General features: G+C 34.6%; 1 protein-coding gene across 3 annotated transcripts in view; it reads right to left on the bottom strand.

The window, feature by feature from the left end:
• IQGAP2 (IQ motif containing GTPase activating protein 2) overlaps positions 1–27603 on the bottom strand; it is a 310948-nt gene that overhangs the window by 134081 nt on the left and 149264 nt on the right. For all 3 annotated transcript variants that reach the window (XM_031966282.1, XM_031966273.1, XM_031966291.1), the window contains exon 3: positions 11297–11453. In XM_031966282.1, the coding sequence (XP_031822142.1) occupies positions 11297–11453 (157 nt within the window). The remainder of the gene's footprint in view (positions 1–11296; positions 11454–27603) is intronic.

The raw sequence follows: 27603 nt of genomic DNA on the forward strand, positions 1-27603 counted from the left end.
AGCCAGTATATGTCAGATATGGGACTTGAACCCATATCATTTTGACTTAAGGCTTGCTCTCTATCGATTACATCATGCTGTCTCCTTGAAAATATGCCAATTTGATAAGTTCTTTCTATAAACTTACAAAATAAAAATGATTCTTGCTTTTAACTACAACTAATTTTAAACCCTTTTAATCCCAGAAATAGACCTTAAGATCATTCTTTTCCTCACTGTGATCTTTGATCATTGTGACTAGTATGCTCCTATCTATTTTGTGCATATCCAGTTTCATGTGTATTTTTCCTCTCATTAGAACTTCAACTTTATGAAGGCATGGGCTGTTTTTGTTTTTATTTGTATTTTCAAATTATAAGTGCTCAATAAAATTTTGTTGGCTAATTGACTGATAGGTGTGTTGAAAAGAGTCCTGGAAGAACTGAGCTGAAATCTCATCTCTGATACTTATTCTTCTTCCATATAATGAGTGCCATGTTTTTCTTTCACCTTTTTTCCTGTTTTTTCTTGTGCAGCAACGGAAATATGTTGAGAAAAATTGCACAAGTTTAACCTATATTAGATTGCTTGCTATCTATAGAAGGGAATGGGGAAGAGGGAGGGAGAAAAATTTGAAATACAAGGTTTTGAAAAAGTGAATATTGAAAATCATCTTTATAAAGATTATAGTCATTTGGAAAAATAAAAAACTATTAAAAATAAAATTTCCACAAAAAAATGATTGCGTTGAAATAGATGAAATAGATTCCTTCTAAGTTTTGGACTAATGATTTTGGAGATTCTGCTAGTAGTAGTCTCATTTCCCTCCCTATCTAGTCTTTGATTCCATAGATAGCCACTTCAATATTGCATTCTACACTTGACTGCCTTGTCTTTCAAACCTTTTATTTTTAAATCTAATTTTTAAAATGAAATTGTTTCTTACATATAAAGAAATATATTTCTCCACAATCAAAGATTTACCTGTAGCATTTCACTACTGAAAAAGCATATAACAATTAAGAAATCTGCTAAGGAAAAGTTAACTTTGTTAAAAACTACAAAGTATGATGAAGTAAGCTGTCTCTAAAATCCCTGTTTTAGTTATTGGGTATTAGTTACAGTTTAAATAAATCCCTGAACTTCATTTGCTTCTGAATTCCAGGAGAACAAACAATTCTGTCTCTAATCTATTTTCTTCAGTTTTATTTCACACCATGAATTCTAGATATTTGTAGTCTAGATCTTTCTTGTTCTGCCTTCCTTCTATTCTTCCCAAATTTTTGCATTCATTGAGTCCTCTTTTCAGAAGGAGCCTCCTCCACTATTTTTGTTTAAATCACTTCCTTTCTTTGACATCCTAACACTGATGACTCATTAAAAATTTTTTTAAATTCAATTTTATATTTTCAGCTTCAAATTCACCCTTATCCTCCCTCTTCCCAATTCATTGGAAGGCAAGAAAAATTTTATATATAAAATTGTTAACAAATTTTCTATACTACTTTGCTTGGGTTTCTTTCCATTTACCTCACTTGTTATATTGTTCTTTATTCATAAGATTCTTCCTTGTGAACTTCTGGAGAGTAAAGTCTGTACAGCATCATTCCTATCCCTAGCACAAAACAGTACCTTATACATAGTAATAGATTAATTGTATATTTTGCAAATTTGCAATGCTGTTTTTGTATTCAAAGTACATTTTTACACTTATTAGAAATGATCTCTAGGAAAAGCTTTAAAAGGAGCTATTAAATACTGTCATGAATAACTAAACTAAAATTTCCTTTATTACTTCATCTGTCCCTGAAAAAAAATGGTTATTCCAATAGTAATAAGTTTATCATATTGACATTGTGGATAGACTGAGAAATTTTGCCAGGCTTATACATGTTGGACCTAAGAGCATCAAGCCAAGCTTGATGTAACTTATTCAATCAAGAACTCGCTTGCTAGTGCTAACTCAGATTTTCCAGAGTTTATTCTGAAGATAAATTTCTAAAGATTGTATAGTCATAGAGTTTAAAGGATCTTTGGAGATCATGCAGTCCAATCCTGGGTCTGACAAATGACTCTACTCTATATAACTTCCTACCATCTACTGGAGCATTTCCAGGGACAGTAAATAAATATCAGTTAAGAAAGTATTCTATCCTCTTTTCTTTTTTTCCCCTTTTTCTTTCTTTCTTTTTAAAAAGACTAAGTTTCACTATCTTTCCCAGGCTGAAAGTGCAGTGACTAGTGAAACGCTAAAAATTCCAATATGATTGGTATGGAAGTCTGCACCTTCTCCATTTTCCAATTTAAATTGATTTGCACTTTCTAAGGCAGGATTACTCCTCCCATGCCTATCCCTTACTCCTGAGCTTAACCTATTTGTGCTGGATGTAGACACCTAATTCACTTTAGGGCTACTACAAGCTCAAAACTTTGAAACTCAAACAATACACCAGTGTCAGCCTTCCCTAACATCAGGGATATTAAGTATGGACCATACCTAGCCTCCATTTCTAATATTAAAAAAAAAAAAAGGCATTGTGAAGCAGATGGTGCAGATTAAAATCCTCACTGTGATACTTCTGCATGTTTTACCCTGAGCAAGTCACAAACTCTCTCAGCTTCACACCTCATCAGGAAAATGAATGGATTAGGCTAGATCTGGGTAGTTCTTTTTGGTGTCAGTCTGGTGAAGTCTCTGGATCCCTTCTCAGAATAATGTTTTTAAATATATAAAATAAAAATACATTGCCTTACAAAGGAAACCAATTATATTAAAATACAGCTAGGTGATGTGAATGGAACACCAAGTCAAGAAGACAAAGTTCAAATCTTGTCAAAGACACATTATGCTGTATGACTATGGGCATAGCATTTAAACTCACTTTGCTTCAGTTTCCTCAACTGTAAAATAAGGATGATAACAGCACCTACCTCAAACTGTTTTTGTGAGGATTAAGTGAGATAACATTTATAAAATACCTAGAATAGCACCTGGAATATCATTTCTAATAAACAAATATTTATTGACTTGAACAAAGTAGGCAGAACCTGGGTTAAAAAAATATAGGAACTAAATTATGTCATATCCCTTCCAGTTTGAAATCTATGAAACCATGGAAATATAAGAACTGAAAGGAAACTAGAGATTGTTTAGTCCAAGAGAGGGCAAAGTGACTAACAGAAATATAAATTTATTAACTATTAATCTAAGATTTTTGGTATAACATAAGGTGTAGACATATGGCTGAGATAGAAGTTAGTCCAGCCTTGGACACTTACTAGCTATGTAGGTAGGTATCAGAAACTCCCAAGGACTAGCTTATGGAACAAATGGCAATCTGCATTGTAGAATGAGTTTACTCAATGAGAGTTCACAATACCAATGAAATCACAACAAAAAGTACAGTGGTATAGTCAAGGTATAAATGGCTATTCCAGAAGATATAAATTTGCAGTATTTACTTAATCCTATTCTACACATAAAAATTAGTTCATTTTGTATCAGAGATAAAAAATACAGTCTATTTTAACAGTAGTTTTTAGTTCACAATCATATATTGATGGTTCAAGTAACAGAAAGGTTCAGTCATCTATCCTAAAATAACACATTTGCTTGATTACTAACTGCTGCAGATTCTTAGAATCTTGATGCCAGAAGGAAACCAATTAGTTCCTTTGAATCCTGAATGGAAAAATTTATACTTTCATGTCCTAGAAATACCACTTTGAGGTGAAGATTTATTAATTCCAATATTTATTAAGCACTTATGATATACAAAGCATAATACTTAATCAAAGCCAATCATTGTTTTTTGTGGTCTTAGTCCAATTTGTCTATATCTGACCATTGACCAATATCTATTGTTGTTATTCTGTTCTATTTTTGAAGAGAACCATTGACATTATGGGTAATGTCTTCACTCAGTGTCAGTTGGATTTAAGTGACACAAAATTGCACAAAATTATCAGCCTCATTTTCTCTCCCAGAGTTAAAATCCAGTGGCAAACAAATCAAGACAACCGACGATGGCCCATTATGCAGTGGACCTTGACATCTTCAATATCTGGACAGGCTCCAAGCACGCCACAGTGCCTACTTTAGTTACTTTCATGACCTCTAGAACAAATCTATCCTTTCCACAAAGGAAATCTTGACATATTTGGAGCAGACATCCTCCTGACTGACTGATGGGGTTTAAGACCTGTTGATTACCCCTAACTTGGTATGGTCTATCTGCCAAGGTGGTCTTACCAGAGCATGCCCACTGCCTGTGCCACAGTTACTTGGAGCTACATGGTGAGAGCTATATGACAAATGGACACCAAAAAAAGACGAAAGAGTTTCAGAAATGCTTCACACCAGAGGTGCGAGTCCTCTTAAACACCCCATCCATCCATAAACCATACATTAATCTCTAGAACACAGAGCAAGGAAGCTGCCCAGGAGTTAGTGTTCCCCTATATTAGTTTTCCTGCCATGACTCCCAATGTAATATTACTTGAAAAGAACTTTGAGAAGTATTGAATGTCAACACAGAAGACTTAAATTTTCTATTCACTAATCTTATCTTACATTTCATTCTGACAAGGAATTAGAGAAGTTTAGTTTAGAACTCAGTTTTTAATCTTCATTTATATTCTAGGTAATTTTTATGCTGGTATATGGCATTAGACATACCTCCCCCTAAAAAACACCTCTTTAACTATAAATGGGGGCAGATTCTTGGTTTTTTTTTTTTTTTTCCCTTTTGAGCATCAATTACCTTTCTTTAGCAACAGGAGGAAGATCCCACACAACAGCTGGCAGCTACCTCCTTCCTTCTGCCATTTCCTTCCCTTTCCCCCTCCTTCCTCCCACCATCATCGTTTTTCCAATGAATCCAGCCTGTCTATAGACTAATGCAATTGAAATAGGAAGGAAAATGTTTATCCTCAAAAGGACTTTATCAGTGTTATCACTGTGCAGGGCCTACTGAGTTTAATTATGATTTTAGACATTGAAAGCATCCTTTCCCTTCCATTATCAATTTTTAAAAAATATATCCATGAAAATATCTCAGTTCCAAGATTTCTCCTCCTTCTGCCATCCCCCTTCCTTGAAATAGAATGTTTAAGGCAGAGCCAAGAAGTCCAATAAGGGGTAAAAATATCTATTTAATGTATTGCAATAACTTAGTCACTATATGGGAGAAAACATAACAAGGAGTCACTCAAAAGGGACCTCAAATAAGTCAGTTTGCCTCTCTGGGGCTCAGTTTCCTCATCTGTAAAAAAGACTTGAAAGTCTTTGCAAGTTACTTCCAGTTCTAAACATAGTCTATGAGGGCACTAGATAGTTCAGTGCCGGGATTAAAGTCAGGAAGACTCATCTTCCTGAATTCAAATTCAACCTCAGATACTTACTCCCTCTGTGACCCTGTCATTCAACTCTTTTTGTCTCAATTCCTCATTTATAAAATAAGTTTGAAGGAGGAAATGGTAAAAACATTCCAGTATCTTTGCCAGAAACCCCCCAAATGAAGCATTGAAGAGTCAAACACAACTGAATAAAATAGATTATGAACACAAACTTCAACATTCAACATGTAGATAAGAAAGAAAATTATCTCCAGATGTGAACTTATCTAGTTTAATTACATATACAAAATATGTGTTAATGACTTAATTGTAGAATTCTCATCTTGGAGAATTGTCTTCATTTCTTCCTGTTGTTATAATCATTAATAGTACAAAAATCAAAGACTATGCCAAGCTAGATATATATATATATATATATATTTTTTTTTTTCGTGTCCAAATATACTCACTCACATTCAACTACAGAAAACAGCTGCCATTATTCAGAGATACAAAATATAATGAATTTGCTACCTTTGATTCTCTCATAAAGACTCTCTCTGGTTTAAACTTTATTAACTTAAATGATTGGTCCATTGTCTTGCTGCAGAAAAGAGAAGAGATTTTTGACCAAAAATATTCTTGTTCCATTTCCACCATTAATATCAGTTATGCCATATTGCCTCATGACATCATCATCATTCCTGTAAAATGTGTAATATTATCCCTTATTTGAAAACACTTTAAACAAAATTAAATAAAAACATTCCTTTTTTTTGTTGTTTGAAAGACTATGTCTAATAGTTTGGTTTTTTGGTAAGGGGGGAGAAAGGGGGAGAATGCATACCTCTGATTTATTGTATGGCATACTTTTTCATACTTTTATCATACTTTATCAATGCAAATAAGCATTTGTTCTATTTTTTATCAAGTTGCAAGAAACACTGAGTTTAAATGACTCGAATTCAAGTCTTCTGTCCTAGAACCAGCTCTCTAGCCATAATACAATTCTTCCTCCCAAATGAGTCATAATATTTATATTAATATTTTCATCTTCTTTTTATTGAGGGAAAATACAAGTAACAATCCAAATGCTTTAAGTCATAGGTTACAACTTTGACAATAATCTATCAAAAGAAATGTTGAATGATAGAGTAAGTGAAGTAATAAATTTTAACCTAATTCACATGTTAATAAGTAACTTGATTTCTCTGGGTTTCTTTTGTAGACTTATTAGATCAATAGACTCGGTTACAACTTTCTTTAAGTAGAAATGAATTTAATTAACTTACTAAGGGCTTAGCATATAAAATTTTTATACTAAGCTGAAGGTAACACACAGATAAAGGAGATGTGGTTCTGTCCCTCAATATTAACCAAAGCTTCCATTTAGATAGCAGTTTTCAGTTTATAGAGGACTCAAAGAACAAATAAATTGTTTTGGAATGAATCTATGAATATATGTATGTATGTAATCAAAACTGGCAGTGGCAGTAGCTAAAGGAGAATTATAAACAAAATGCCACAGAAGCATGGGCATGGGCAATACTTGGTTTTGGCAGGGTAGGGAACACTGCAAAGCAGTCTTAGGAATACTGGATCCTAACAGAAAAACTAATCTTCCTCCTCATAATTGACTTACTTTGACTTTGTTGATCACTTCTACTTTCCCTAGTCGGTTTTTATGATACTACTCTTTCAACTGCCCAACAACTTTTTGTTCTTCGTAATGGTGGATATACCAAAAGGCTTACTTTCTGAAACAGTTTGTCTCTATCTCTTTTTCTTTCTTCCTCCCTCTCCCTTTTTCCCTCTCTGTCTGCCCCACCCCCTTCTCTCCTCTCCTCTTCTCTTCTCTTCTCTCTCTCTATCTCTCCTCTCTTGCCTCTCTGTCTTCTTCCTTGCTCTTCCTTTTATCTGCCTCTTCCCCATTTCTGGCCTTTATATTACCCACCTTTCACCTTCTTCCCTCCTCTACCTATTCTCATAGGAATCAAACCAGTACCTCAGGGTTCAATTATCATATCTATGCATATGACTGCCTTCCAGATCCATATATCTACCCCTGCTCTCTCTCCAGAGCTCCATTATGAACTGCTTCTTCAACATCTCTGCTTGGATATACTATTGAATCTCAATAACCAAAGCGAAATTCATTATCATATCCTTTTAACTTACTCTCCTTCCTTATTTTTGTAGAGGGTAACAATTTATCAAGAATTCTAATGTGGAAGGGATATAAGAAAAATGGGACACTAATGCACTGTTGGTGGACTTGTGAACTGAACCAACCATTTTGGGAGTAATTTGGATCTATGGCCAAAGAGCTATAAAAGTGTATATACTCTTTGATCCAACAATACCACTGCTAGCTCTATATTCCAAAAATATTTTTTTAAAAGGAGGTGGAGGACATTCTATTCATCCAAAAAAATTTACAACTCTTTTTGTGGTGACTAAGAATTAGAAATTGAAGTGATGATCATCATTTAGAGAATGGCTAAACAAGCTATGGTATGATTGTGGTGGAATATTATTGGGCTACAAAAAATGACAAGTAGAATTCAGAAAAATTTGGAAAGACTCACATGAAATGGGGAAAGTGAAGTGAAAAGATTAGAATATTATACACAGTAACAACAATATTGTATGATGATCAACTGTGAATGACTTAGGTATTCTCAGTAATATAATGATCTAAGAAAATTCCAAAGAAGAAATGATAAAGAATATTATCTGCCTCTAGAGAAAGAACTGATATTATTTGAATACAGACCGAAGCATGATATTTTCCACTTTCTTTCTTTCATTCTTTTCCTTTTGTTCAAATCTTCTTTTACAAAATGAAATGTTTTGTGTAATTGCACATATATAACCTATATCTGATTGTCATCCAAGGGAGAAGGGATGAAGGGATGAAAGCATAAAATTTGGAACTCAAAACATTTAAAAATGTCCAAAAATATACACATATTATAAATGTGTGTGTGTGTGTATATGTGTATGTGTGTGTGTGTGTGTGTGTGTGTGTGTGTAACCTTCCATAGTTCCCAATTGTATCTAGGATCAAATACAAACTCCTCTGTTTGGCATTTGAGGCTTAAAATAATAAGGATTCAGAATAACTTTCCATACTTATTTCACACTCAACTTCAACTCTGTGTTCTAACTCAATTAACTTATTAGTTATTCCCCAAATGTGGCTACTTTGGTGTTTTTATATTATTCTGTATTCCTTCAATGCATTTCCCTGATACTACTTCTTAAGTTTTTAGTTTCCACTAAGGTTCAGGTACACCCCTCCCGCCCCCGAAAAGTCTTTCTTGATCTCATTAAGTTGTTGATGCTCCATTGCTCCTCAAATTATTTTATATATGGTCATATGTGTACATGCTGTATGCTCCCAGTTGAATTTAAATTCCCTTAAGGAAAGTGTGCAGGATCCAAGGATATTGTAAATTATCAATAAACATTGTTTAATTGAACAGAATTCATCATGTAGATAAAACTGGAAGATATTAGGTAGGGAAAACAATGATAAGAAAGAAACAGAATTTATTAGGCCCCTACCATGTGTCAGTGCTAAACACGTTTCAAATATTATCTTACTCAATCTTCCCAGTAACACTTGGAGGTAGGTGTACTTTATGATCCCCATTTCAAAGTTGAGGAAACTGAAGGAGAAAGAGTAAGTCATCTTTCCAACCAAAGTAAATGTCTGAGTCTACATTTGAACTCAGGTCTTCCTAATTTCATCCATTGTTCCACCTCGTTGTTGGTAAGGCATAAAGAGAAAAAAGTCCAATATTTCAAATCATAGGAGATAACATGATTAAATATATTTCTAGCTGGGTTTGGAGACAGGAAAACCCGAGTACAAATTCATCAGTGACATTAGTTCTGTGACTGTGGAAGGGAAGGAAGAACAAAGGGAGAAAGGGAGGGAGAGAAGGAAGATGGAGGGAGGGAAGAAGGGAAGGAGAATGGAAAAAGGGAGAGGGAGGGAGAGAACAAAAGAGAAAGGTGGGAGGAAGTGAGAAAGAGAAAGTGAGAGAGATAGGAGAAGGGGAAGGAGGAAGGGAGGGATAGAAGAATGGAAGGAGAAAGAAAGACAGGGAGAAAAAGATGAAGGGAGGGAGAATGGGAAAAAAGGGAAGCAAGAAGGCAGGAAAGAAAAGAGGAAAGGAAGAAGGAAAAGAGGAAGAAGGGAGAAAAGAAAAGAGAGAGGTAGGGAAAAGAAGAAGGGAAAAAGGGAGGGAAGGAAGGAAGGAGGTAAAGAGAAAGGAAAGAAAGGAGAAAGAAGGAAAGAGGAAATAAGATGGAGAGAGATAATAACAGGGACAGATAGGAGAGCTGCCTGTCATGGAGGAATGATATGGATGAATGCACTTTGGGGTCTGACACATTCTGATTTGAGCAAGTAAATTCAAATACTATAGAAATTAGAACTTGGTCAAATGGGAATAGCTTTACACAGCAAAAATATTTATTAAATTGATAATTTCTTTTTAAAAATAAAAGATAATTATTCATCTGTGGCATGTTCCATGTTTTTAATTCCTCATTTTAAGGCTACTTATTATAAAGAATATTTTACAAATTTTTGCCATTTAGGGCTTTCCACAATTCACTTTTTTTTTTGTTTTTGTTTTTTTTGTTTTTTTGTTGAGGCAATTGGGGTTAAATGACTTGCCCAGGTCACTCAGCTAGGAAGTATTAAGTGTCTGAGATCAGATTTGAACTCAGGTCCTCCTGACTTCAGGGAAGGTGCTCTACCTACTGTACCACTTAGCTGCCCCCACAATTAACAAAAGTTTCTTCTCAATCTTTTTTCACAGTACTCCTCTTCCTGCATTCTTTGTTCCAATCAAATAAGATGACTCATTGTTCCCTGTTCCTGTTCATTTCTCTACCTGCCACATTCTTACAGGCTTTTCCACTTGTGTGGAATTGACTTCCTTCATAGAGATTCTGTTTCTTCTTTCTAGGCCCAGTTAAGGTCTTCTTTCTTTTCTCTCAATTCAAAGTGATGTTTTTGCCCTCAAATTTTCTTATAACCATTTCCCCAGACCTCTCCTGTGCTCTGAACACATTATTTTGTTGTTTTACTTGTGTATATCTCACTTCTTAGACTGTACTCCCAGTAGTCAAGGACAGTATCTTTTTTCACTTATGTATCCTCAATTATTTGCCACATAATTGTCATCTAATAAATGTTGGCAGAATGAAACAGATGTTTGTTTGTGATTTTGCTTACTCCTCTGCTCCCAGATACTATCACATCCAAGAATTCTTTTGGAATTCAAAGGCTGAACTCAAAGACAAAAGCAGTCTTTCATTTGAGAATCCTCACAAAATTAGTTATGAAACACGTAATTCATTATGCTCACTGTCCATAAAAAGTGACAGTGTGTCTCTTTTTAAACACCAAATTTAAGAGAAAGCCTGCTTCCCACTCATCTGTGATCAATTTCTAATCATTTTACTACACTGGCACAGGCTCTTTAGGGCCACTAGTTCAAGTCTCAGCTGGGGATTCAAATCCTTAATGGAAATATGAGGAGTTATAAATAAGTTTGTTGTGATGAAAGCACAAAGGGAATGAGTGCCTTTCTCTCCTGGTACCAATAAAATTCACAAATGACTGAAGGATAGCAAAAAGTGACAGAAGGGAGAGGGGTGGGAGAAGAGGTTAAAAAAAAGTGCAAAATGTCAGAGTTTAAAATAATAATAATTCTATCAAAAACTACTAAGGAAATTGCTGTTAAAAAGAGTCCCCAAACTTCAAATTCTAGGAATTTCTTTGAGGTCTCATACCCCCATACTACCCTCATCTTTCTTAACATCCCAGCTACTCCCTACCCCACCCCGCCCACACCCAAATCCCTTCAGTAAAAGTTAAGTTAAAGGGAAGTAAAAGAGTTAAGGGAACAAAATGATGGGGTTTGGCTTTAGCTGGGAGCCAAAGCCAATCAGTTACCTTATATCGTGTTTGTTCCACATCATAGATCTTTTTATCTGAGACCATTTTAGGGGCAAAGAATTTAGCCAATTTTGCAAGGTAAACTCCATTTCTTAGTCCTTCTTCCAGTTCAGTGGTTGGTGGCAGTTCTTCAACTAGACAGACTTCCATCCACCTGCAAATACAAGAGATTCAATATTATTCCAGGAAGATGACTTTTTGAAAATGAAAAAGTCAACATTTTATGGCATTTGAATATAAAAAAAGTCCAGGCTAAGATATATAATAATCTTCAGGATAATGAATAGTCTGGAAGACATTTTGGCTGAGGCAGAGGTTCAGTGTATAGCAGGAAACAACACAAAACAATTAAATCAATCTCTTTTTCCCCCTCTCCCACCCAACACACACACACACACACACACACACACACACACACATATATCCCTAATTCAATGCAAATGTTTGTTCTACAGAAGGAAAAGGTCAGGTTGCTTTTGCAGGATGAGACTTGACTGAACAACAACATAAATCTGCATTGTCACTAAAGGGATATTCTTGAAGTAAAAGAATCCAGAAAACATTTCTATATCCAGGATTGAATGAATCCAAGTTGAACATTTAGAACTATTGTTCCATAGTGAGCTAGTGAGCTTATTTTTTAAGTGCAGAGTGGAAATGGAGCACTGGATTTGGAATTAAAAGTTCCACGCTCATTTCCCAAGTCTGACTTTACCAGTTGTATGTCCTCCAACCGGTCTCTGGGTCTTTCTCCTCATCTGTAAAATGGAGACAGTGATACATGTTCTATCCACTTCAAGGGGTAAAGTATTCTTCATTGTTATAAAAATCAAATAAAATTAATGTGCAGAAAATGTTGTGTCCAAATGTCAGCTGTGATTATTTGTTTAACGAATAATCACTGTGAAATTCAAAAGAAGCGAAAATCGGATACAGAGGCTACTGTGTACCTAAGGATATCATGGTTCACTTGTGTGGAAGGCCAACAGTTATTGCATGTCCATTAATTTCAAAAGGAAAGTTATTGATAATCATAGGTGCTGAGTTAAAAGGCCATCTTAGGTATCCTCTGATCCCACCTTTTAATTTTACATATGTGAAAATTGAAATCCTAGAGAGGTGAAGAGACTATTGGCAAGTATGGTCTCTGATGTGCTCTTTTAATTTCACTGGAATTCCTGTTCCTAGATATTTCTAAAAAAACAGTTTGGATTCAGGTATTAAAGACCTGGAAGGGAACTCAGAGGTCCCTAATCCAAGCTCTACCTAGAGAAGAATATCCCCTACAATAACCTGATAAGTAGTTATCCAGATTTTACTTTAAGTCTTCCTGGGACAAGGAACCTCTTCCAAAGGGATAGCCCTTTCCACTTTTAGATCCCATGGATTTGTTTAAAAAAAAAAATCTATATATCAGACCAAAAATGCTCCTTTGTTTCACTGTCCTGTGTCTAGTTCTGCCTTCTTAGACCACCCAGCAGTCAGCCTCATTTAGTTTTCACACAAAACATTCAAATATACTATTCTCCTCTCCATTGTTGCCTTTAAATTATTTCTTCCAACAGATCTTCATATTTCCATGCCCTTTGATTGTTTCAATTGCCATAGAGAGATTTGATGCTCTCTAGCAACACCAGCATGCTTTGTCATCAATACCTTCACAAAAATCTGTGGCTCAGAGTTGCATGAAATAATCCATATATGGTCTCATCAATACACTGGGCATATAACCTCTCTTGCTGTGGAGATTGTAAAACAGTAAAGACATTCTCATTGAAAGCAGAACAGTAAAAGATCACATCAAATTTGGATTGCTTCTTGGCTCTAAAATTATGAAGTTGGATGAAATGACCTTTGAGTCATATCCAAGGGAAAATTTCCCCAAGAATGGTTTTCTTTCCATTGGATAGTACATTCCATTGGATTAACCCACTTCAATGGTAATATTTGGAGAATTCATATTAATTACAATAGAGATAACAAAAAAAAAAAAAGTAAAACAATGGATTCCCATCACAACTCTAATCCTTACTTTATGAATAATGGACAAGAAACAACTTTTCTTGGTTTTGGTTTTTCCAGAAATGAGAAATATAAAATTTAAAATGAAGGGGTAAGTCTATATTATTTCTAAAGTTCCTATCAGTTCTAAATCCCATGATCCTATAAACAAGTATTATTCATACTTTTCACATCTTTGCAATTATTCAGCCCCTTTAAATTTGCCTTCAAAGCATAATACTAGGACTAAAACTTGAAGTTTTCCATTCAAATCAACAAAATCATTTCAAGTACAATTTTTTTTTTTACCCTCCAATGGGATTAGAAGAGTTCAATCAAGAAATAAAAATTGCTTTTGAGTTTAAACATCACAGAATATAGAATTTTGGTCTTTAAGTAAAAAACGGGGAATAAGAGGTATTGAATAAATAATAAAAATTACAACTCAATTTCACAGGATGGCTGGTTAAGTCTAAAAGCAACGGGAAAAGATCCAATAATACCACTAGTAGGTCTATACCCCAAAGAGATCAAAGAAAGAAGACGATGACTTAAATGTACAAAAATATTTATAGCAACCTTTTTTTTCTCCTAGGTAAAAACTTAGAAACTGAGAATATACCCATCAATTGAGGAATAGGTGTGTGTGTGTGTGTGTGTGTGTGTGTGTGTGTGTGTGAGAGAGAGAGAGAGAGAGAGAGAGAGATGAAATGTTTATTATGCTATTTTTTAAAAAAGATAGTTTCAGGGGAATATGGGAAGACTTATGTGAGCTAATGCAGAGTGAAATGATTAGAAGCAGGAGAATAATTTGTACCATAACAGTAATATAAAGACAAAGAAATATGAAAGATTTAGAAACTCTACATACAATAATTAATCACAATTCCAGAGGAGTCAAGATGAACTGTTATCTACCTCAGGGTTTCTTAAACTTTTTCCACTCATGACTAATTTTTGCTCAAGAAATTTTCATATGACTATGGGTATATAGGTATATAAAATAGATATACAAATCAAACATTTACAGATGATAAATCATAATTTTATAATCCCCACATTCAATTATAGTTACAAGAACCCATATGGGATCTTAAGTCATAGTTTAAGAGGCTGGGATCTACCTCTCAATAAGGAGCTGAGGTTCTCCGAGTATAAATTCTTTTCCTCCCCCTCCTCCCCCTCCCTCCCTCTCTTTTTCTCCCTCTCTCTTTCCCTCCCCCCCCCAATACACTAATACTTAATATCTATATCAACATGACCAATGAAAAATTTGACTTTTTGACTAAATTTGTAATAAGGTTTTTGTTAGCTCTGCTCTCTCCACTGGTAGGGGCAAGAGGGTAAGTGAGAGGCAAAGCAATCGGTTCTCAAATAAAATGAAAAATAATTTAAAATTATCTACTCAAAGAAGGAATTTAGGCTATAACTAGGAACATGAGGAAACAATCAGAAGGTAGTCTGCTAAGGAGAAAGGCAAGAGAGTTAGTCATAGATGAATGAAACAATGGGGAAAGACAAGCACTCTAATCCACTATTACTGAAGCTGGAAAACCAATTATAGAAAGCTAAAAAAATGACAAAAATACTCATAAAACCCATAGCTGGGCATGTATCTCAATAAGGTCAATGATAGAGAGCCACAATACACCAAAATATCTACAGCAGCATTCTGTGCAGTGATAAAATAACTAGAAACAAAGGAGATTACAGATATAGAACTAAAAAGGACACCGCATCATATCTAGTCTAACTCCTTAAATTTAAACATAAAGAAACAGGAACCCAGAATGGTTAACTAACTTCCCCAAGAACATGTAGATAAATAGGTACATAGCAGGTAGATTTAAAATCTTTGATCCCAAATCCAACACTTTTCCCCATTGAACTATCCATCAACTACAGAACATCTATATGCACAGAAGTCATAGAAAATCACTATACTGAAACAAAGACTATAATATTCAGAAGCATGGATAGACTCAACTGAAGCAAAACCAGAAAAATAATAGACACAATGATTACAAAAAATACAAATTGAAAGAACTAAAATAAATGTAAAAAATGCAAACAATGCTATTAAATTATAATAATCAAAAAATACCAAAAAAAAAAAAAGAATAGAATAAATGGAATTTAAACTGTAGAAGAACAAATTGGCGAGGGAGTCAAAGGTACAGGATGCTGTATAGTTTAATTGATTAATTATTTTGCATTAAGTCTATGTCCTAGGATCACAGTAAGGTAGTGAGCTTACTACATCTTTTGATGATGTTAAATAGCCTAAACACAGGGAGAAATAGAGGACCTAGAATTTGTGGTGAGAATAAAAAATATGCTAAAGATAAAAATAAAACCACAATTAACCCAAATCCCTTTTCCTAAAGTACTCAACTAACATTTATTATATAAACACAATGTACTAAGTATTAAGTTAGTTGCAAGAGATAAGAAGACAAAAGATATTCCCTGACTGAGAAACTGATTTACTACTACCAGAATTCTTGCTTATCTCTGACACAAATCTGTAATTACATGTCTTACCTCAAGGTGTTAATAAGATAGGCATTTAATGACCATCTTAAGTGAGCAAGTTTTGACAAAAGCAAGCATGGGAAGAAATTGTGTAGACTCTTGACATTTGTTTTCTTCTCTCGTTTTTACTCTTAGGTCATTTTTCAGCTGTGTCTGACTCCTCATTACCCTATTTAGGGTTTTCTTAGCAGAGACAGTGGAATAGTTTACTATTTCCTTCTCTAGCTTACTTAGGATTTAGCATCCTAAAATAAGGATGAGGAAACTGAGGCAAATAAGGTTAAGTGACTCACCCAGGATATACAGCTATGAGGTCAAATTTGAACTCTGAAGATGAGTCTTTTTGGTTCCAAATCTAGGGCTCTATCTACTGAACTACCTAACTACCCTTTCCTCTCTACTAGAAAGCAAAAAGTATTAAAGTTTTTAGCTTTAAAAACTAAAACCAAATGGAAATGAACTCATTACAGAAACCTCTCTTTGACACACCACATTAATGAGCTGGCAATCTCCATCAATGACTTGTATTCAAACAAGTGAAAGGCTAAGATCTAAGTTTTTGGAAAAGAGTCAGCAAAAGGGAATGTTGCTAATATTTGGCTCAGAGAGGGGAAAAAATAATATCAATATGTCATTTTGTCAAGCAGGAAAGAAAAAATATCCCTTGAGATAAATGACCTATTCCATTACAGTACTGCATGCATTACAGGACATATGAGTGTGGTTTTACTGAGGCATTTGCTATCCAAATTACTATCCAGGAAATCACGAGCAATAAATCTTGGTTTGTATCACACAAAAATGGAGAGAACAAATGTTAAAGAAATAAAACTGCTGCTGGAAAGAGAAAATGTGTTCCTTTGATAAAGGTTTTTATTTTAGAACAACACACTTCTCAGAACTCTTTAAGTGAGACTAGTTGTAGAACTCATCTTTCCTCCTCAACAACTCTAAAATCATCCAAAATGATTTACCAAAAGAAAAAAAATGGAATTTAAATTTCTATTTATAATTCATCATTGACTCTTCCTTTGCTCTCCCCATTCAATCAATTGCCAAATCATGGGGATTCTAAATCCTAGTTTAGATTTAACTAGTTTATGTGAAGGGCAGGTAGGTTTACCAGTAGAGAGTGCTTGGACTGTAGTCAGGAAGACTGATCTTCCTGATTTCAAACCTGGCCTCAAATACTAGCTGTGTGACCCTAGGCAAGTCACTTAGCCTTATCTGCCTCAGTTTCCTCATTAGTAAGATGAGTTGGAGAATGCAATACAAACCACTTCAATATCTTTACAAAGAAAACCTCACAAGGGGACCATGAAGAGTCAGACTTAACTTCAATAACTGAACAACAACAAATTATCTATGAGACCATTACAATAGCTTCCAAGTTGGTCTTCTGACCTCCAGTCTCTTCTATCCTACCCTTCATAGAGCTGTCTAAATAATGTTCTGAATATTGTTCTGATCCTTCCCTTTTCCATTCAAGAATAACTGGAAGGTATCCAATGTCTCATCCTAGATCTCATTCAAGGTCTTTCATGACCTTCTTCTAAAACTTCTCCTGCATCTCATACTGCTTGCCTTTATGTGCTCTTTATTCCAGTGAAAATGGCCCACTCTCCATTCTCAGTTCTCATTCTACCTGTTTTTATTCATGCCATCCCTAATTTTGTCTTCCAGTTTTCCATTAACTTGTTTCTGCTTTTTGAAATCTCTTTCTTTACTCAGGTCTTGGATAAAGAGGTAGCCCTTTATTTGGCTCTTTTCAACAATAAGGTGATTCAAGGCAATTCCAATAGGCTTATGGTGGAGAGAGCCATCTGCATCCAGAGAGAGAGAATTTGAGTAAAAGATTGAATTTGTGTAGAAGAATGATATTTTCACTTTTTTTGTAGTTGTTACGGTTTGTTTGATTTTTTTCCTTTATCATGTTTTTTTCCTCCTTCTGGGCTGATTTTTCTTGAACAGCATGACAAATGTGGAAATATTCTTGAAAGAATTGAACATATTTAACCCATATTGCTTGTTATTTAGAGAAGGAAGAAAAATTTGGAAGACAAAATTTTGCAAGAGTGAATGTTGGATACTATTTTTGCATAAATTTTGCAAAATAAAAAAAAATTATTTTTTAAAATTTTTAACAAAAATAAAGAGGTAGCCCTTCTTGCCAAGGCCAACTCATCAATTTTCCTACACAGATTGTGTAGGAAGCCAAACTATCTTCTATTCAGCAGACAAAGCAATTTTTCTAAAGCATAGTAAATACAGACTCTGGTAAATTCCCTCCTGAATACACTCTAATGGCTCCCTATTGTGTCCAGGATCAAATATAAAGTACTCTACTTGAAATTCAAGCTCTTCAAAACTTGGCCTAGTTTTCTTATACTTCCAATCCATGCATTCTTTTCTGCAGCTAACTATTTGTAGTTCCTCAAATACAACCTTCCAGTCTCCTATCTTTTCACTTTTTCACTGGTTTGTCTCCCATCCCTGGAATGCTCTGCCCCCTTTCCTCTCCCTCTTATTCTTCTGAGCTTCCTTCAAGTCTGAGCTCAAAATCCACCTTCAACTGGAGCCTTTCCTGTTACATGTGCCTCTCCCCCATGCATATGCCTTCCATTATGAGATTTTCTCCCATCAACTTTGTCTGGATAGTCTATACATCCTGGTTTTCATGTTGTCTCCTTTATTTGACTGTGTGCATTCTGAAAGCAGGAATTGTTTTTGAATTCTCTTTGCATCCCTAAAACTTAGCATAATACCTGGCACAAGGTGAACATTTCATAAATGCTTAGTGACTGAATTAATGTCCTATATGTCAGCTGCTATCCCTTTCACAAAACTTTTTTTTGACTTTCCCTGCACCTCACTTCCCAGTGAAGAATGATGATCTTTACTCAAATTCCTTAAAGCACTATTTCTACCTCTACACAATTATCACAGCCTCCTTTATGTCATAATTACCTGTGTACACGCCGTTTTTACCTCCTCCAAAAGAACATAAACTCTTTCAGAGCAAGGTCTGTGCCCCCTCTATCTCTGTATTTCTGGCCCCTTACACAGCACCACACACATAATAGAATTTAAGTAACCTTTGTTGGATTGCTTAGAGAATGATTTATTACTCTTCCCCTTTCAAGACACAAGAAAAAGTGTAAAGTCAGAGGCACACAAGTATGAAATAAAGTCTGCCCTTTTAATTCCATTCTCCATCCCTGACTGGGTACAAAGCTGTCATCAAAATCCTCAGTCTCATGAGCTATGGAAGAACATGTGGGTGCTTTGTCGGCAGCACATTCCGTTATTGATATTGGCACACAAGGCTGAAGGGCTTAACCTTGTGTGAATGGGAACCACCATGACCTTGTGCAAAGTGCATAGCCTTCTCTGAAATGACTTCCTTAGTATGGTTCATGAAAATGGATATGTTAGATTAAAAACACAAATTACAAAACAGGTCCCTTTCTGATGTGGTTGGCAAACACATAATAAGAAAATAATCATGTTTTTAAGCATTTCAGTTTTTTAAAAAAGAAACAACCACTTTGAAACACTTTCTTTTCACTTTTTGTTTATCACAGTAGTCTCTGGGTAAGAATTAGAATAGCAAAATGCTGATGGTCTTTTAATCATGGGAAAAGAAGGAGACCTAGGAGGTAGCATTCATAGATGTAGATCTATTCATATGTAAAGGAGTGTTTGTGTGTCTGTATGTGTGCATGCGTGTGCACACATCACAGCTAAAATCTAAACTACTAATTATTCCCTGATTTGATACCCATCAATCCCATGAGTTTTTCTAGATCAATGATATTACATGATTGTGGGTTGTATATTGGAATACAATGGATATGTTGAGCTCTCCATAAACACCAATAAAGCAAATACACAGAGCTCTAATTAAGCAGTTTGTAATTACTTAAAATTCAATGCAATTCAATAAACATGTATTAAGCATGTGAGATTAAAACACGAACAAAACCATCTTCCTAGGTCCTCCAGGAGCTTACTAGATTCCATTGGAAAATAAAATATAGGCATGGTAGGGGTGCTGAATTTGGAGAGCCTGGAGATCAATTGTGTCTCTTCTTATTCCTATCTGAGTAAGCTTGGGGCCAGTCTTGGAGCTAGCTTCCTTACTGGTAATAAAAGATGACTGGGCCATTCCAGCTTAAAATGTATTATTGTAAGATACACTCAGATTCGAGAAAGGACAAGTACATAAGCAATATAAAATATCCTTTTGAAATTACTAACAACTTGGAGTGGGACAGAAAGGAGAAAAGAAAGGTAAGGAAAAAATTCACATAGGAGCTGTGCTTGAAATAAACTATGGATTCTAAGGACTGACATAAGGAGGGACTCTAGGACAAACCAGATGGGTAGGGGTTAAACCTGTGTAAAAGTATGGGGTGGTGACATGGAATATGTATAGGGAAGACTCAGTAGTTTCAGTTTGAATAGAAAGTTGAGTATGTGATAGGGAATTATTTGAAACAAAATAATTGGCTTTAAAGCAAAATAGAAGCAAAGTATATATTTGCTGTTTCTCTCTCGCTGTTTACCTTACCTTTGTCTTTAGTCAAAATGTGATTATTTTTGACTTCATAGAGTAGGTAATTACTCTTAAAATGGTATTTTAATATGTTTATAAAACAATACATTTAACTTAAAAAAAAACTTCCTTAATCTTTCCTGTGTGTCATGAAACATGTTGGTATTCTGGACACCTTTTTAGAATGTTTTTTAGATGGATAAAATGAAGCATATTATATAGAAAAATAAATTATAATTAGAAAATATTTTTTAAAAGAACAAAATCATAGATCTTCTGAAATTTGTACATCAATCCCTCAAACTATATTGACCTCATTTAAGAACCACTATAATAGACTCAGGGTAGCTAGTGGATAGAGTGCCAGGACTGGACACCTTTTTAGAATGGCAAGTCACTAAACAATATTTGCCTTAGTTCCTCATTTATAAAATAAGCTAGAGAAAGAAAGGATATACCACTCCAGTATTTTTGTGAAGAAAACCCCAAAAGGGATCATAAATAGTTGGACATAATTGAAACAAGTGAACAAAAACTAAATTAGTCAAACTGAGATTTAAAAAAAAAACAGATTTTGCATTTGTTCTTGCAATAGGTTTTAGTTAAGAGAACATCAATTTCCATACAATAACAATAAAGATTGTAGGCGTATAACTATATAACTATAATTCTAAGAAGAATTGTGTGTGGATTTTCATGGACCAGAATGGTTGGGAATTGAAAAATGCTCATTCATTTAAGAGACGACACAAGGGCAGTCCAATCAATTTCCTAAGAGTAGGGTCAAACCATTTCTATCAATAAATGCTTACTGATGGCTAATATGGAAATATGTTTTGTATGACTTTAAAGTATAATAGATTATATTGCTTGTAGTCTCTCAAGGGGGCAGTGTAGGAAAGGTGAGAGAGAATTTAGAATTCAATTTTTTTATGAATGTTAAAAAATTAATGTAATTGGAAAATATTTACCAAAATAAAAGCTTTTTGTTTAACTTTACAAACCACATTAGGTGCTCCTCCCTCTTTCATGAAACTTTCATTCTATCTGTAAAGAGATTAGTCCAAATGATTTCACTTTATTCAAACATATGTGCATTTGTGGGCAATAACCTCAATCTTAATCAAACAACATTCTCTCTAACATGCTACAAATAATTACTTCATGTAGGGTTAAGTAAACAGAGTTCTGTAATAACTTAATTTTAAAGAATATGGCTCCACTGATAAGTATTTCTATAATGAGCTCAACTGAAGATAGAAGTAGCTCAATTTGATTCCTAATTGTACTATATGCATTGCACTGAACTAGTATTGTACTGAAATGAAAATAAAATTCTCAGTTCTCAATTTGTGAAGAACTGAAGAAACAATTGTAAAAGACTTGAACTTTACAGGCAATTTTATGATATATTTTTATAATATTCTACTTTGTCCAGTGTCAAAAGTTAAGATATTTCTGGGAATTTATATGTTGGTAAGTGTTTAAAAACCAGCTCACAGAGGGTGGGTTGGGGTGGAGGATATCTATGTGTGTGTGTTTGTTTGTGTATATACATACATATGTGTACATATATATGACACATTTTTAACATTAACATGTTTTCTCCATTACTTTCTTAAATCTAAAAATTTGACAAAAGATTAAATCAAGCCCTAATTTGTTGATTGCCAATGTGTACGTAGTCATGTTGAAAATATAAGAATTGATTCTCAACAGCCAATATCGCATACCCCTATTTCTGAAATAGTTTTCTGATTACTAATGTAAAAAAAAAAATCACAAAATTACTGAGTACACTAAAAATTTAAGACATTATATTTCAACTGGACCCTCAAAGATACCTGGCAATCCTTTTCCTCATTACTATGGTCAGTCACTTTCCCAACAATGGCTCATTTGAATTTTCTTGCATAAGTTCTCTACTACTCTACTTACTGCCATCTCCATCCCTCTTCATTTTCAAGACATTTTCTCATTTTCCCTCCTCTATAACTCTTTCTCCAAACCTGCATTAAATATTCTTACTCATTCCCCCTCATCTCTGAAACCTAAGGTGGCCCTCATTTTGCACCTACTATATAATAATTGAACAATTGACAAGTACCGGCTATTTACCTCGGGGAGCTAGGGATCTGAAAGAAAAAAAGAAGTTGTTGCTGTCCATAAGGAATTTGGACACATCATAATCAGAGTCAGGAGAAAAGCTAGAACCTACTGAAACTAACCCTCATTTTATGGATGAGGAGACTTTCACAGGATCATACAGTTGTGTGGGTAATTGCCTCAAGAGGAATTTGAATCAAAGTCTTCCTGTTTCCAAAACCAGAACACTGTTCACTAGACTGTGGTACTTCTTTCTATATATAAGACCATAAAAATACTTTTAAAAGCTTACTTGGGAGGGAAGCATTAACACCTGGGGGGGGATAAGAGGGATTTCAAGTTGAAGAATTTAAGAGGTTATCATGTCTCTTAGAATAAGTGCAAAGGTGTGAAGAGGAGAGAATGTCTCATGAGAAAAACAAAGTGAATTTGGCTGGATCATGAGGTATATAAAGAATAATGAACTATAAATTTGAGAAGTTTAAGAAGCCCACTAGCAGTAGTGGGCAGCTAGGTGGTGCCATAGTGCACAAAGTGACAGATGTTCCCGAGTTCAAATCCGACCTCAGAGACTTACTAGCTATGTGACCCTGGGCAAGACAATTAACTCTATTTGTTTCAGTTTTCTTGACTGTAAAATAAGCTAGGGAAAGGAAATGGCAAATCACTCCAGTGTCTTTATCAAGAAAATCCCAAAGAGAGTCACAGAAAATCAGACAAAACTGAAATGACTGAACGATAAGAAAAGATTGGGGTCAAGATATGAAATGCCAGACAGTGGGTATCATTTGATCCTTGAAGCAATAGTGAACCACAGTACTTTGTGGAACATGGAAGTAACAAGTTCAATGTTGTTTTTGATGATTTAATTTAGCATCTGAATTGATAATTAATTCAATTTATCATCTGAGTGAAGAATAGGTTAAAAACAGGAGACACTTGAAGCAGTGAGACCCTTCTCTTTGCATTAGATGAGATATAACTAAAGAGAAAGAAATATAAGAAATACTTTAAAGGTAATAACACTATAAAATGTATAAGAGAAATTATTAAGTAATAAATATTGGAGAAATACAGTTTTCTTCTTTCCTATATCCTCATTCCCAACTAGATCAGGCCAGTATCTGAAGGACATTGCTGATTATGATTAGATTAATTTTGTCCTCAATCTTATTCAGTAGTAAAGCTATTGTATTTTGCTCAGTCTGGGGTGGGGGAATAGAGAGCTAAGGGAGATGGATCCTTTGTTAGATTGCCTGTGGCTGGGAGTGGCTGGGACTAAGAGTGATCAAAGTCACATCCCCCTAGATTCTCATTAGAATAGGTCCATGTTTGGTTATCAAATCAGAATTGATTTTCACCCTCAACAACATCCACTCTTCCAAGGACATTTAACCATTGAATGAGTTCCATGAAAGGTCTTTGGCATTCAAGAGTGCCACTGAACCCTTCTACTAATTACTTGTTAGCATAATTAATAAAATGATTAATTACCCAGAAACTAGTCTTTCAAACTTTTATATGTCACAGTTGACAACTAATAGACTATACAGAGTAAGCGGTCAAGGGTGATACCAAGATGGCAAATTCGGGTGATCAGAAGGCTAATGGTGCCTTTGGCAGAAATAGAGAAGAAAGATCATGACTTTTCTTTGTGCCATGTTGAGTTGAAAGTTCTTGCTCAACATCCAATACAAAATGTAAAAAAAAAAAAAAAAAAAAAAAAAAGGCAGATGTTGAGATAGGACTGGGCTTAAAAGAAATACTGAGAATGGATCTAAGAGATCTATTAAAAATGATTCTATGGAAGAGAGGATAGAGAAAAGAGAAGATATGAGTTTCAGGGTCCTGACTTGAACCTAGGTCCATGATGTGATAGACCAAGCTGTGTGATTTGCAAAAACATCTTCATGTACTTCCATTGCTCAGGTATGCTATAGGATGCAATCAGAAGAAAATATAAATCCAGTAAGTGCTTATTTTCTCTAAACCAGAGCAACTTAAATAAGTCAGCCAATATTCAGCTCACTAGCCAAGTAAAATTGTCACCTCATTAGCCATCTTCAATTATGTTCCTCAGTCATGGGTTCCAAATAGAAAGCAAAGCAAGAAAAAATAAAGGATTGGGGTAGCTAACTTGAAACTTTTAATCTAATACTTTCAATATCACAAAACTAGCTGGAAGTGAATCCAGGGCTATAATTTCCACTGGCAGCACAAAGCTTTTTCTTTTTACAAGATAACAGGACCCTGGCCGGAAAGAACAAGAAAAAGCAAGCACCAGGTAGTCAATTCCTGAAATGATTAACATTGTTTGTCTCTGACTTTCTTTGTCAAACGCAGTTTGGCCTAAATAACAATTTATAACACAGTGAAATATATTTCTATTCCTAGGTTAAGCCATACCAGACAAATAATTCTAACAGCAAAATAAATCACAATGCTTATGAATCAAACTGAGAAAGGTGGGGGAGAGGTGGCCCATGGCAGGTATTTCAAATTTAGGCTCTTAATATTACTCTGCCTCCCTCAACATTCTTGCAATCTCCTCATTCCACTCTCATTTAGAGGCAGTTTTTTAAATAAAAATCATAATTAATAATAAAATTATGTCCAATCCAGAACTCCGAAGAATCCTGTAATGTGGCCACAAGGAGAGAATTTTTAAAGAAAATGTAACAGACATGAATCGTATATTAGATTACGAGTTTCTCTTCTACTCCCTTTTCCCCCTCCATCTCATTAATTAAAGAAGCATTTATGTAGGTACTTACTACTTTCAAGGCAGAGTGCTTAATAGGTGCTATGAGAACAAAGGTTTAAAAGAGACTTTCTCCTCAAGGAACTTCATATTCTTTTAGGGGAAGAAAGAGAGAAGAAAGGTAGGAGAGAGGAGGAAGATGAGAAAAGGTAAAAGAGGAAAAGTAGGAAAGAAGCAGGAGAAAAAAGAAATGGACATAAAGACAGAAATAGACAAGACATAGATGAAGACATGAGAGAGAGAGAGGGACAAGAAGAGACACAAAGAGACAAAGAGAAAATGCTTACATGTGGTTGTTAGAATGCTCAAGAAAAGCTTCACAGAAGCTATGGGTTCAGCCTTAAACTAGAAAGCCAAGCATTTTGAAATACAATGAATGAGTATGTCATAGACAAAGAAAAGATTTCTTCAAATATATGAAAGCAGAAAGCACCATACAGAGTATCTGAAACAGCCACTAGTCCAATTTGGCTAGAATAGTTTACAAAGAGAAATACATTTGCAGTAAAGTTAATCTTAATCTTATACTAAAAGTTACCTGGGGATGCATAAGAGGAAGGACAGTTGGGATATGTACCTGGTAAAACATAGACTCATTTTTAAAAGAAAGTAGAGTGGTATTAGTAGTAGTAGCAGCAACATCAGCAGCAATCAGAGTAAGAAGCAGGAGGAGGAGTAGCAGCAGCAGCAAGAAAAAAATTTTATAAAATGTTTTAAGTTTTGTAAAGTGCTTTATATATCTTAACTCACAGCAATCCTATGAGATATATGCTGTTAGTTCTTCTTTTTAGATGATGATCCTGAGGCAGAGAAATCCAAGGAAAGATCTGAAGTCAGATCTTATTACATCTAAGTCCAACATTTTCATACCCCCAAACTACTCCAGTCAACAATTTTTTTTTTTAAATGGAGAGAAATTATCACCAAAATTAAGTAACCTTGAAAAGACAGCATTATAAAGATTATCCAGGGTTCTCCCTTCTGCAAATCCTTCATAATGTCTAGAAATTCAGCTTGATGTGATTTTTCCCATGTCATGTCAGTGATTAGCTGTACAATAAGTGACAAAAAATGATTCAAAGACCTTAATCATTCCTGATACTAATTTAGAGAATGAAAAAAGTAATACCACATATTCTTTCAAATAAAATAAGCATCTTAAAGGGAAATGTTTTCAGAGGAAGAAAAGAAATGAAATTCATTTCTGGCAGGATAACTGTTTTTAGCTCTCTGAATCAACTCTCTTTTATTATGCAGTGGTATGGCTAAGTACTTTTCAGGAGGTTGTGGGAAAACCAACTGTTGTGGTTTCTCCAACTCCAAAAGAAATGTCATATTATTAATGATTTTTTTAAAAAAATTAATCAAAATGTCATTTTAAAGGTGCTATTCCCTGCTTTAAAAAAAAAAAAACCCAAAAAGCTAATCTTGACAATATGTGCATAAGTAATTCAATTTAATAAACTTTTAATAATGACTTATTATGAATAAATACATAACACTCCATCTCCTGATTCCAAGCATTTTCATTGGCTGTTTTCTATGCCTGAAATTCTCTCTTTCCTCATTTCTACATCCTAGCATCCCTGGCTTCCTACAAATCTCAGCTAAATTCCCATCTTCCACAATAATACCTTCCCAGTCACAGATGAATATAAAAAGTTCTTAAATTATGTGTTTGAAAAAGAAGGAAAAGTTAAAGATCAATCCAAGGCTGACCAACTAACACTAACAACAAAAACAGAGAAATTAGGGTGAGAGGCATATTTTGCTCAAAGTAAAACGATTATTTTAATTGTAAAGTTGTTGCATTTGAAGGACCAAAAGAATATCAAGTTATATATGTACAATACATAGTTGGAGACACAAGACTGCAGTACAAGGGAGAGAGTTTGGCTTATAATTAGTTCATACCAATTTTTTTAGTTTAGTAAGAGGAGGCCTATTTCCTCATTTATGAAAGAAGGGAGTTGAATTACTTCATTTCTGAGATGTTTTGAAGTGCTAAATCCTAATCTTCAAAATCAACATATCATGATAATAACTCTCAAATTCATTTTGTTGTTGTTGTTGTTGAGTCATTTTTAGTAATGTCTGACTCTTCCATGATTCCATTTGGGGTTTTCTAGGCAAACATACTAGAGTGGTTTGCCATTTCCTTCTTTAGCTCATTTTATAAAAGAAAAAACTGAGGCAATTACACTTAGGTAACTTGTCCAGGGTCACAGAGCTATTAATCGTCTGAGGCTGGATTTGAACTCAAGTATTCCTAATTCTAGGCCTAGTGTACTATCCACTACACTTCACCTAGATATCCCTCTCAGATCCATACTCCCTGAAAAA

This window comes from Sarcophilus harrisii, chromosome 1, assembly GCF_902635505.1.
Source record: "Sarcophilus harrisii chromosome 1, mSarHar1.11, whole genome shotgun sequence".
Taxonomy (NCBI): Eukaryota; Metazoa; Chordata; class Mammalia; order Dasyuromorphia; family Dasyuridae; genus Sarcophilus; species Sarcophilus harrisii.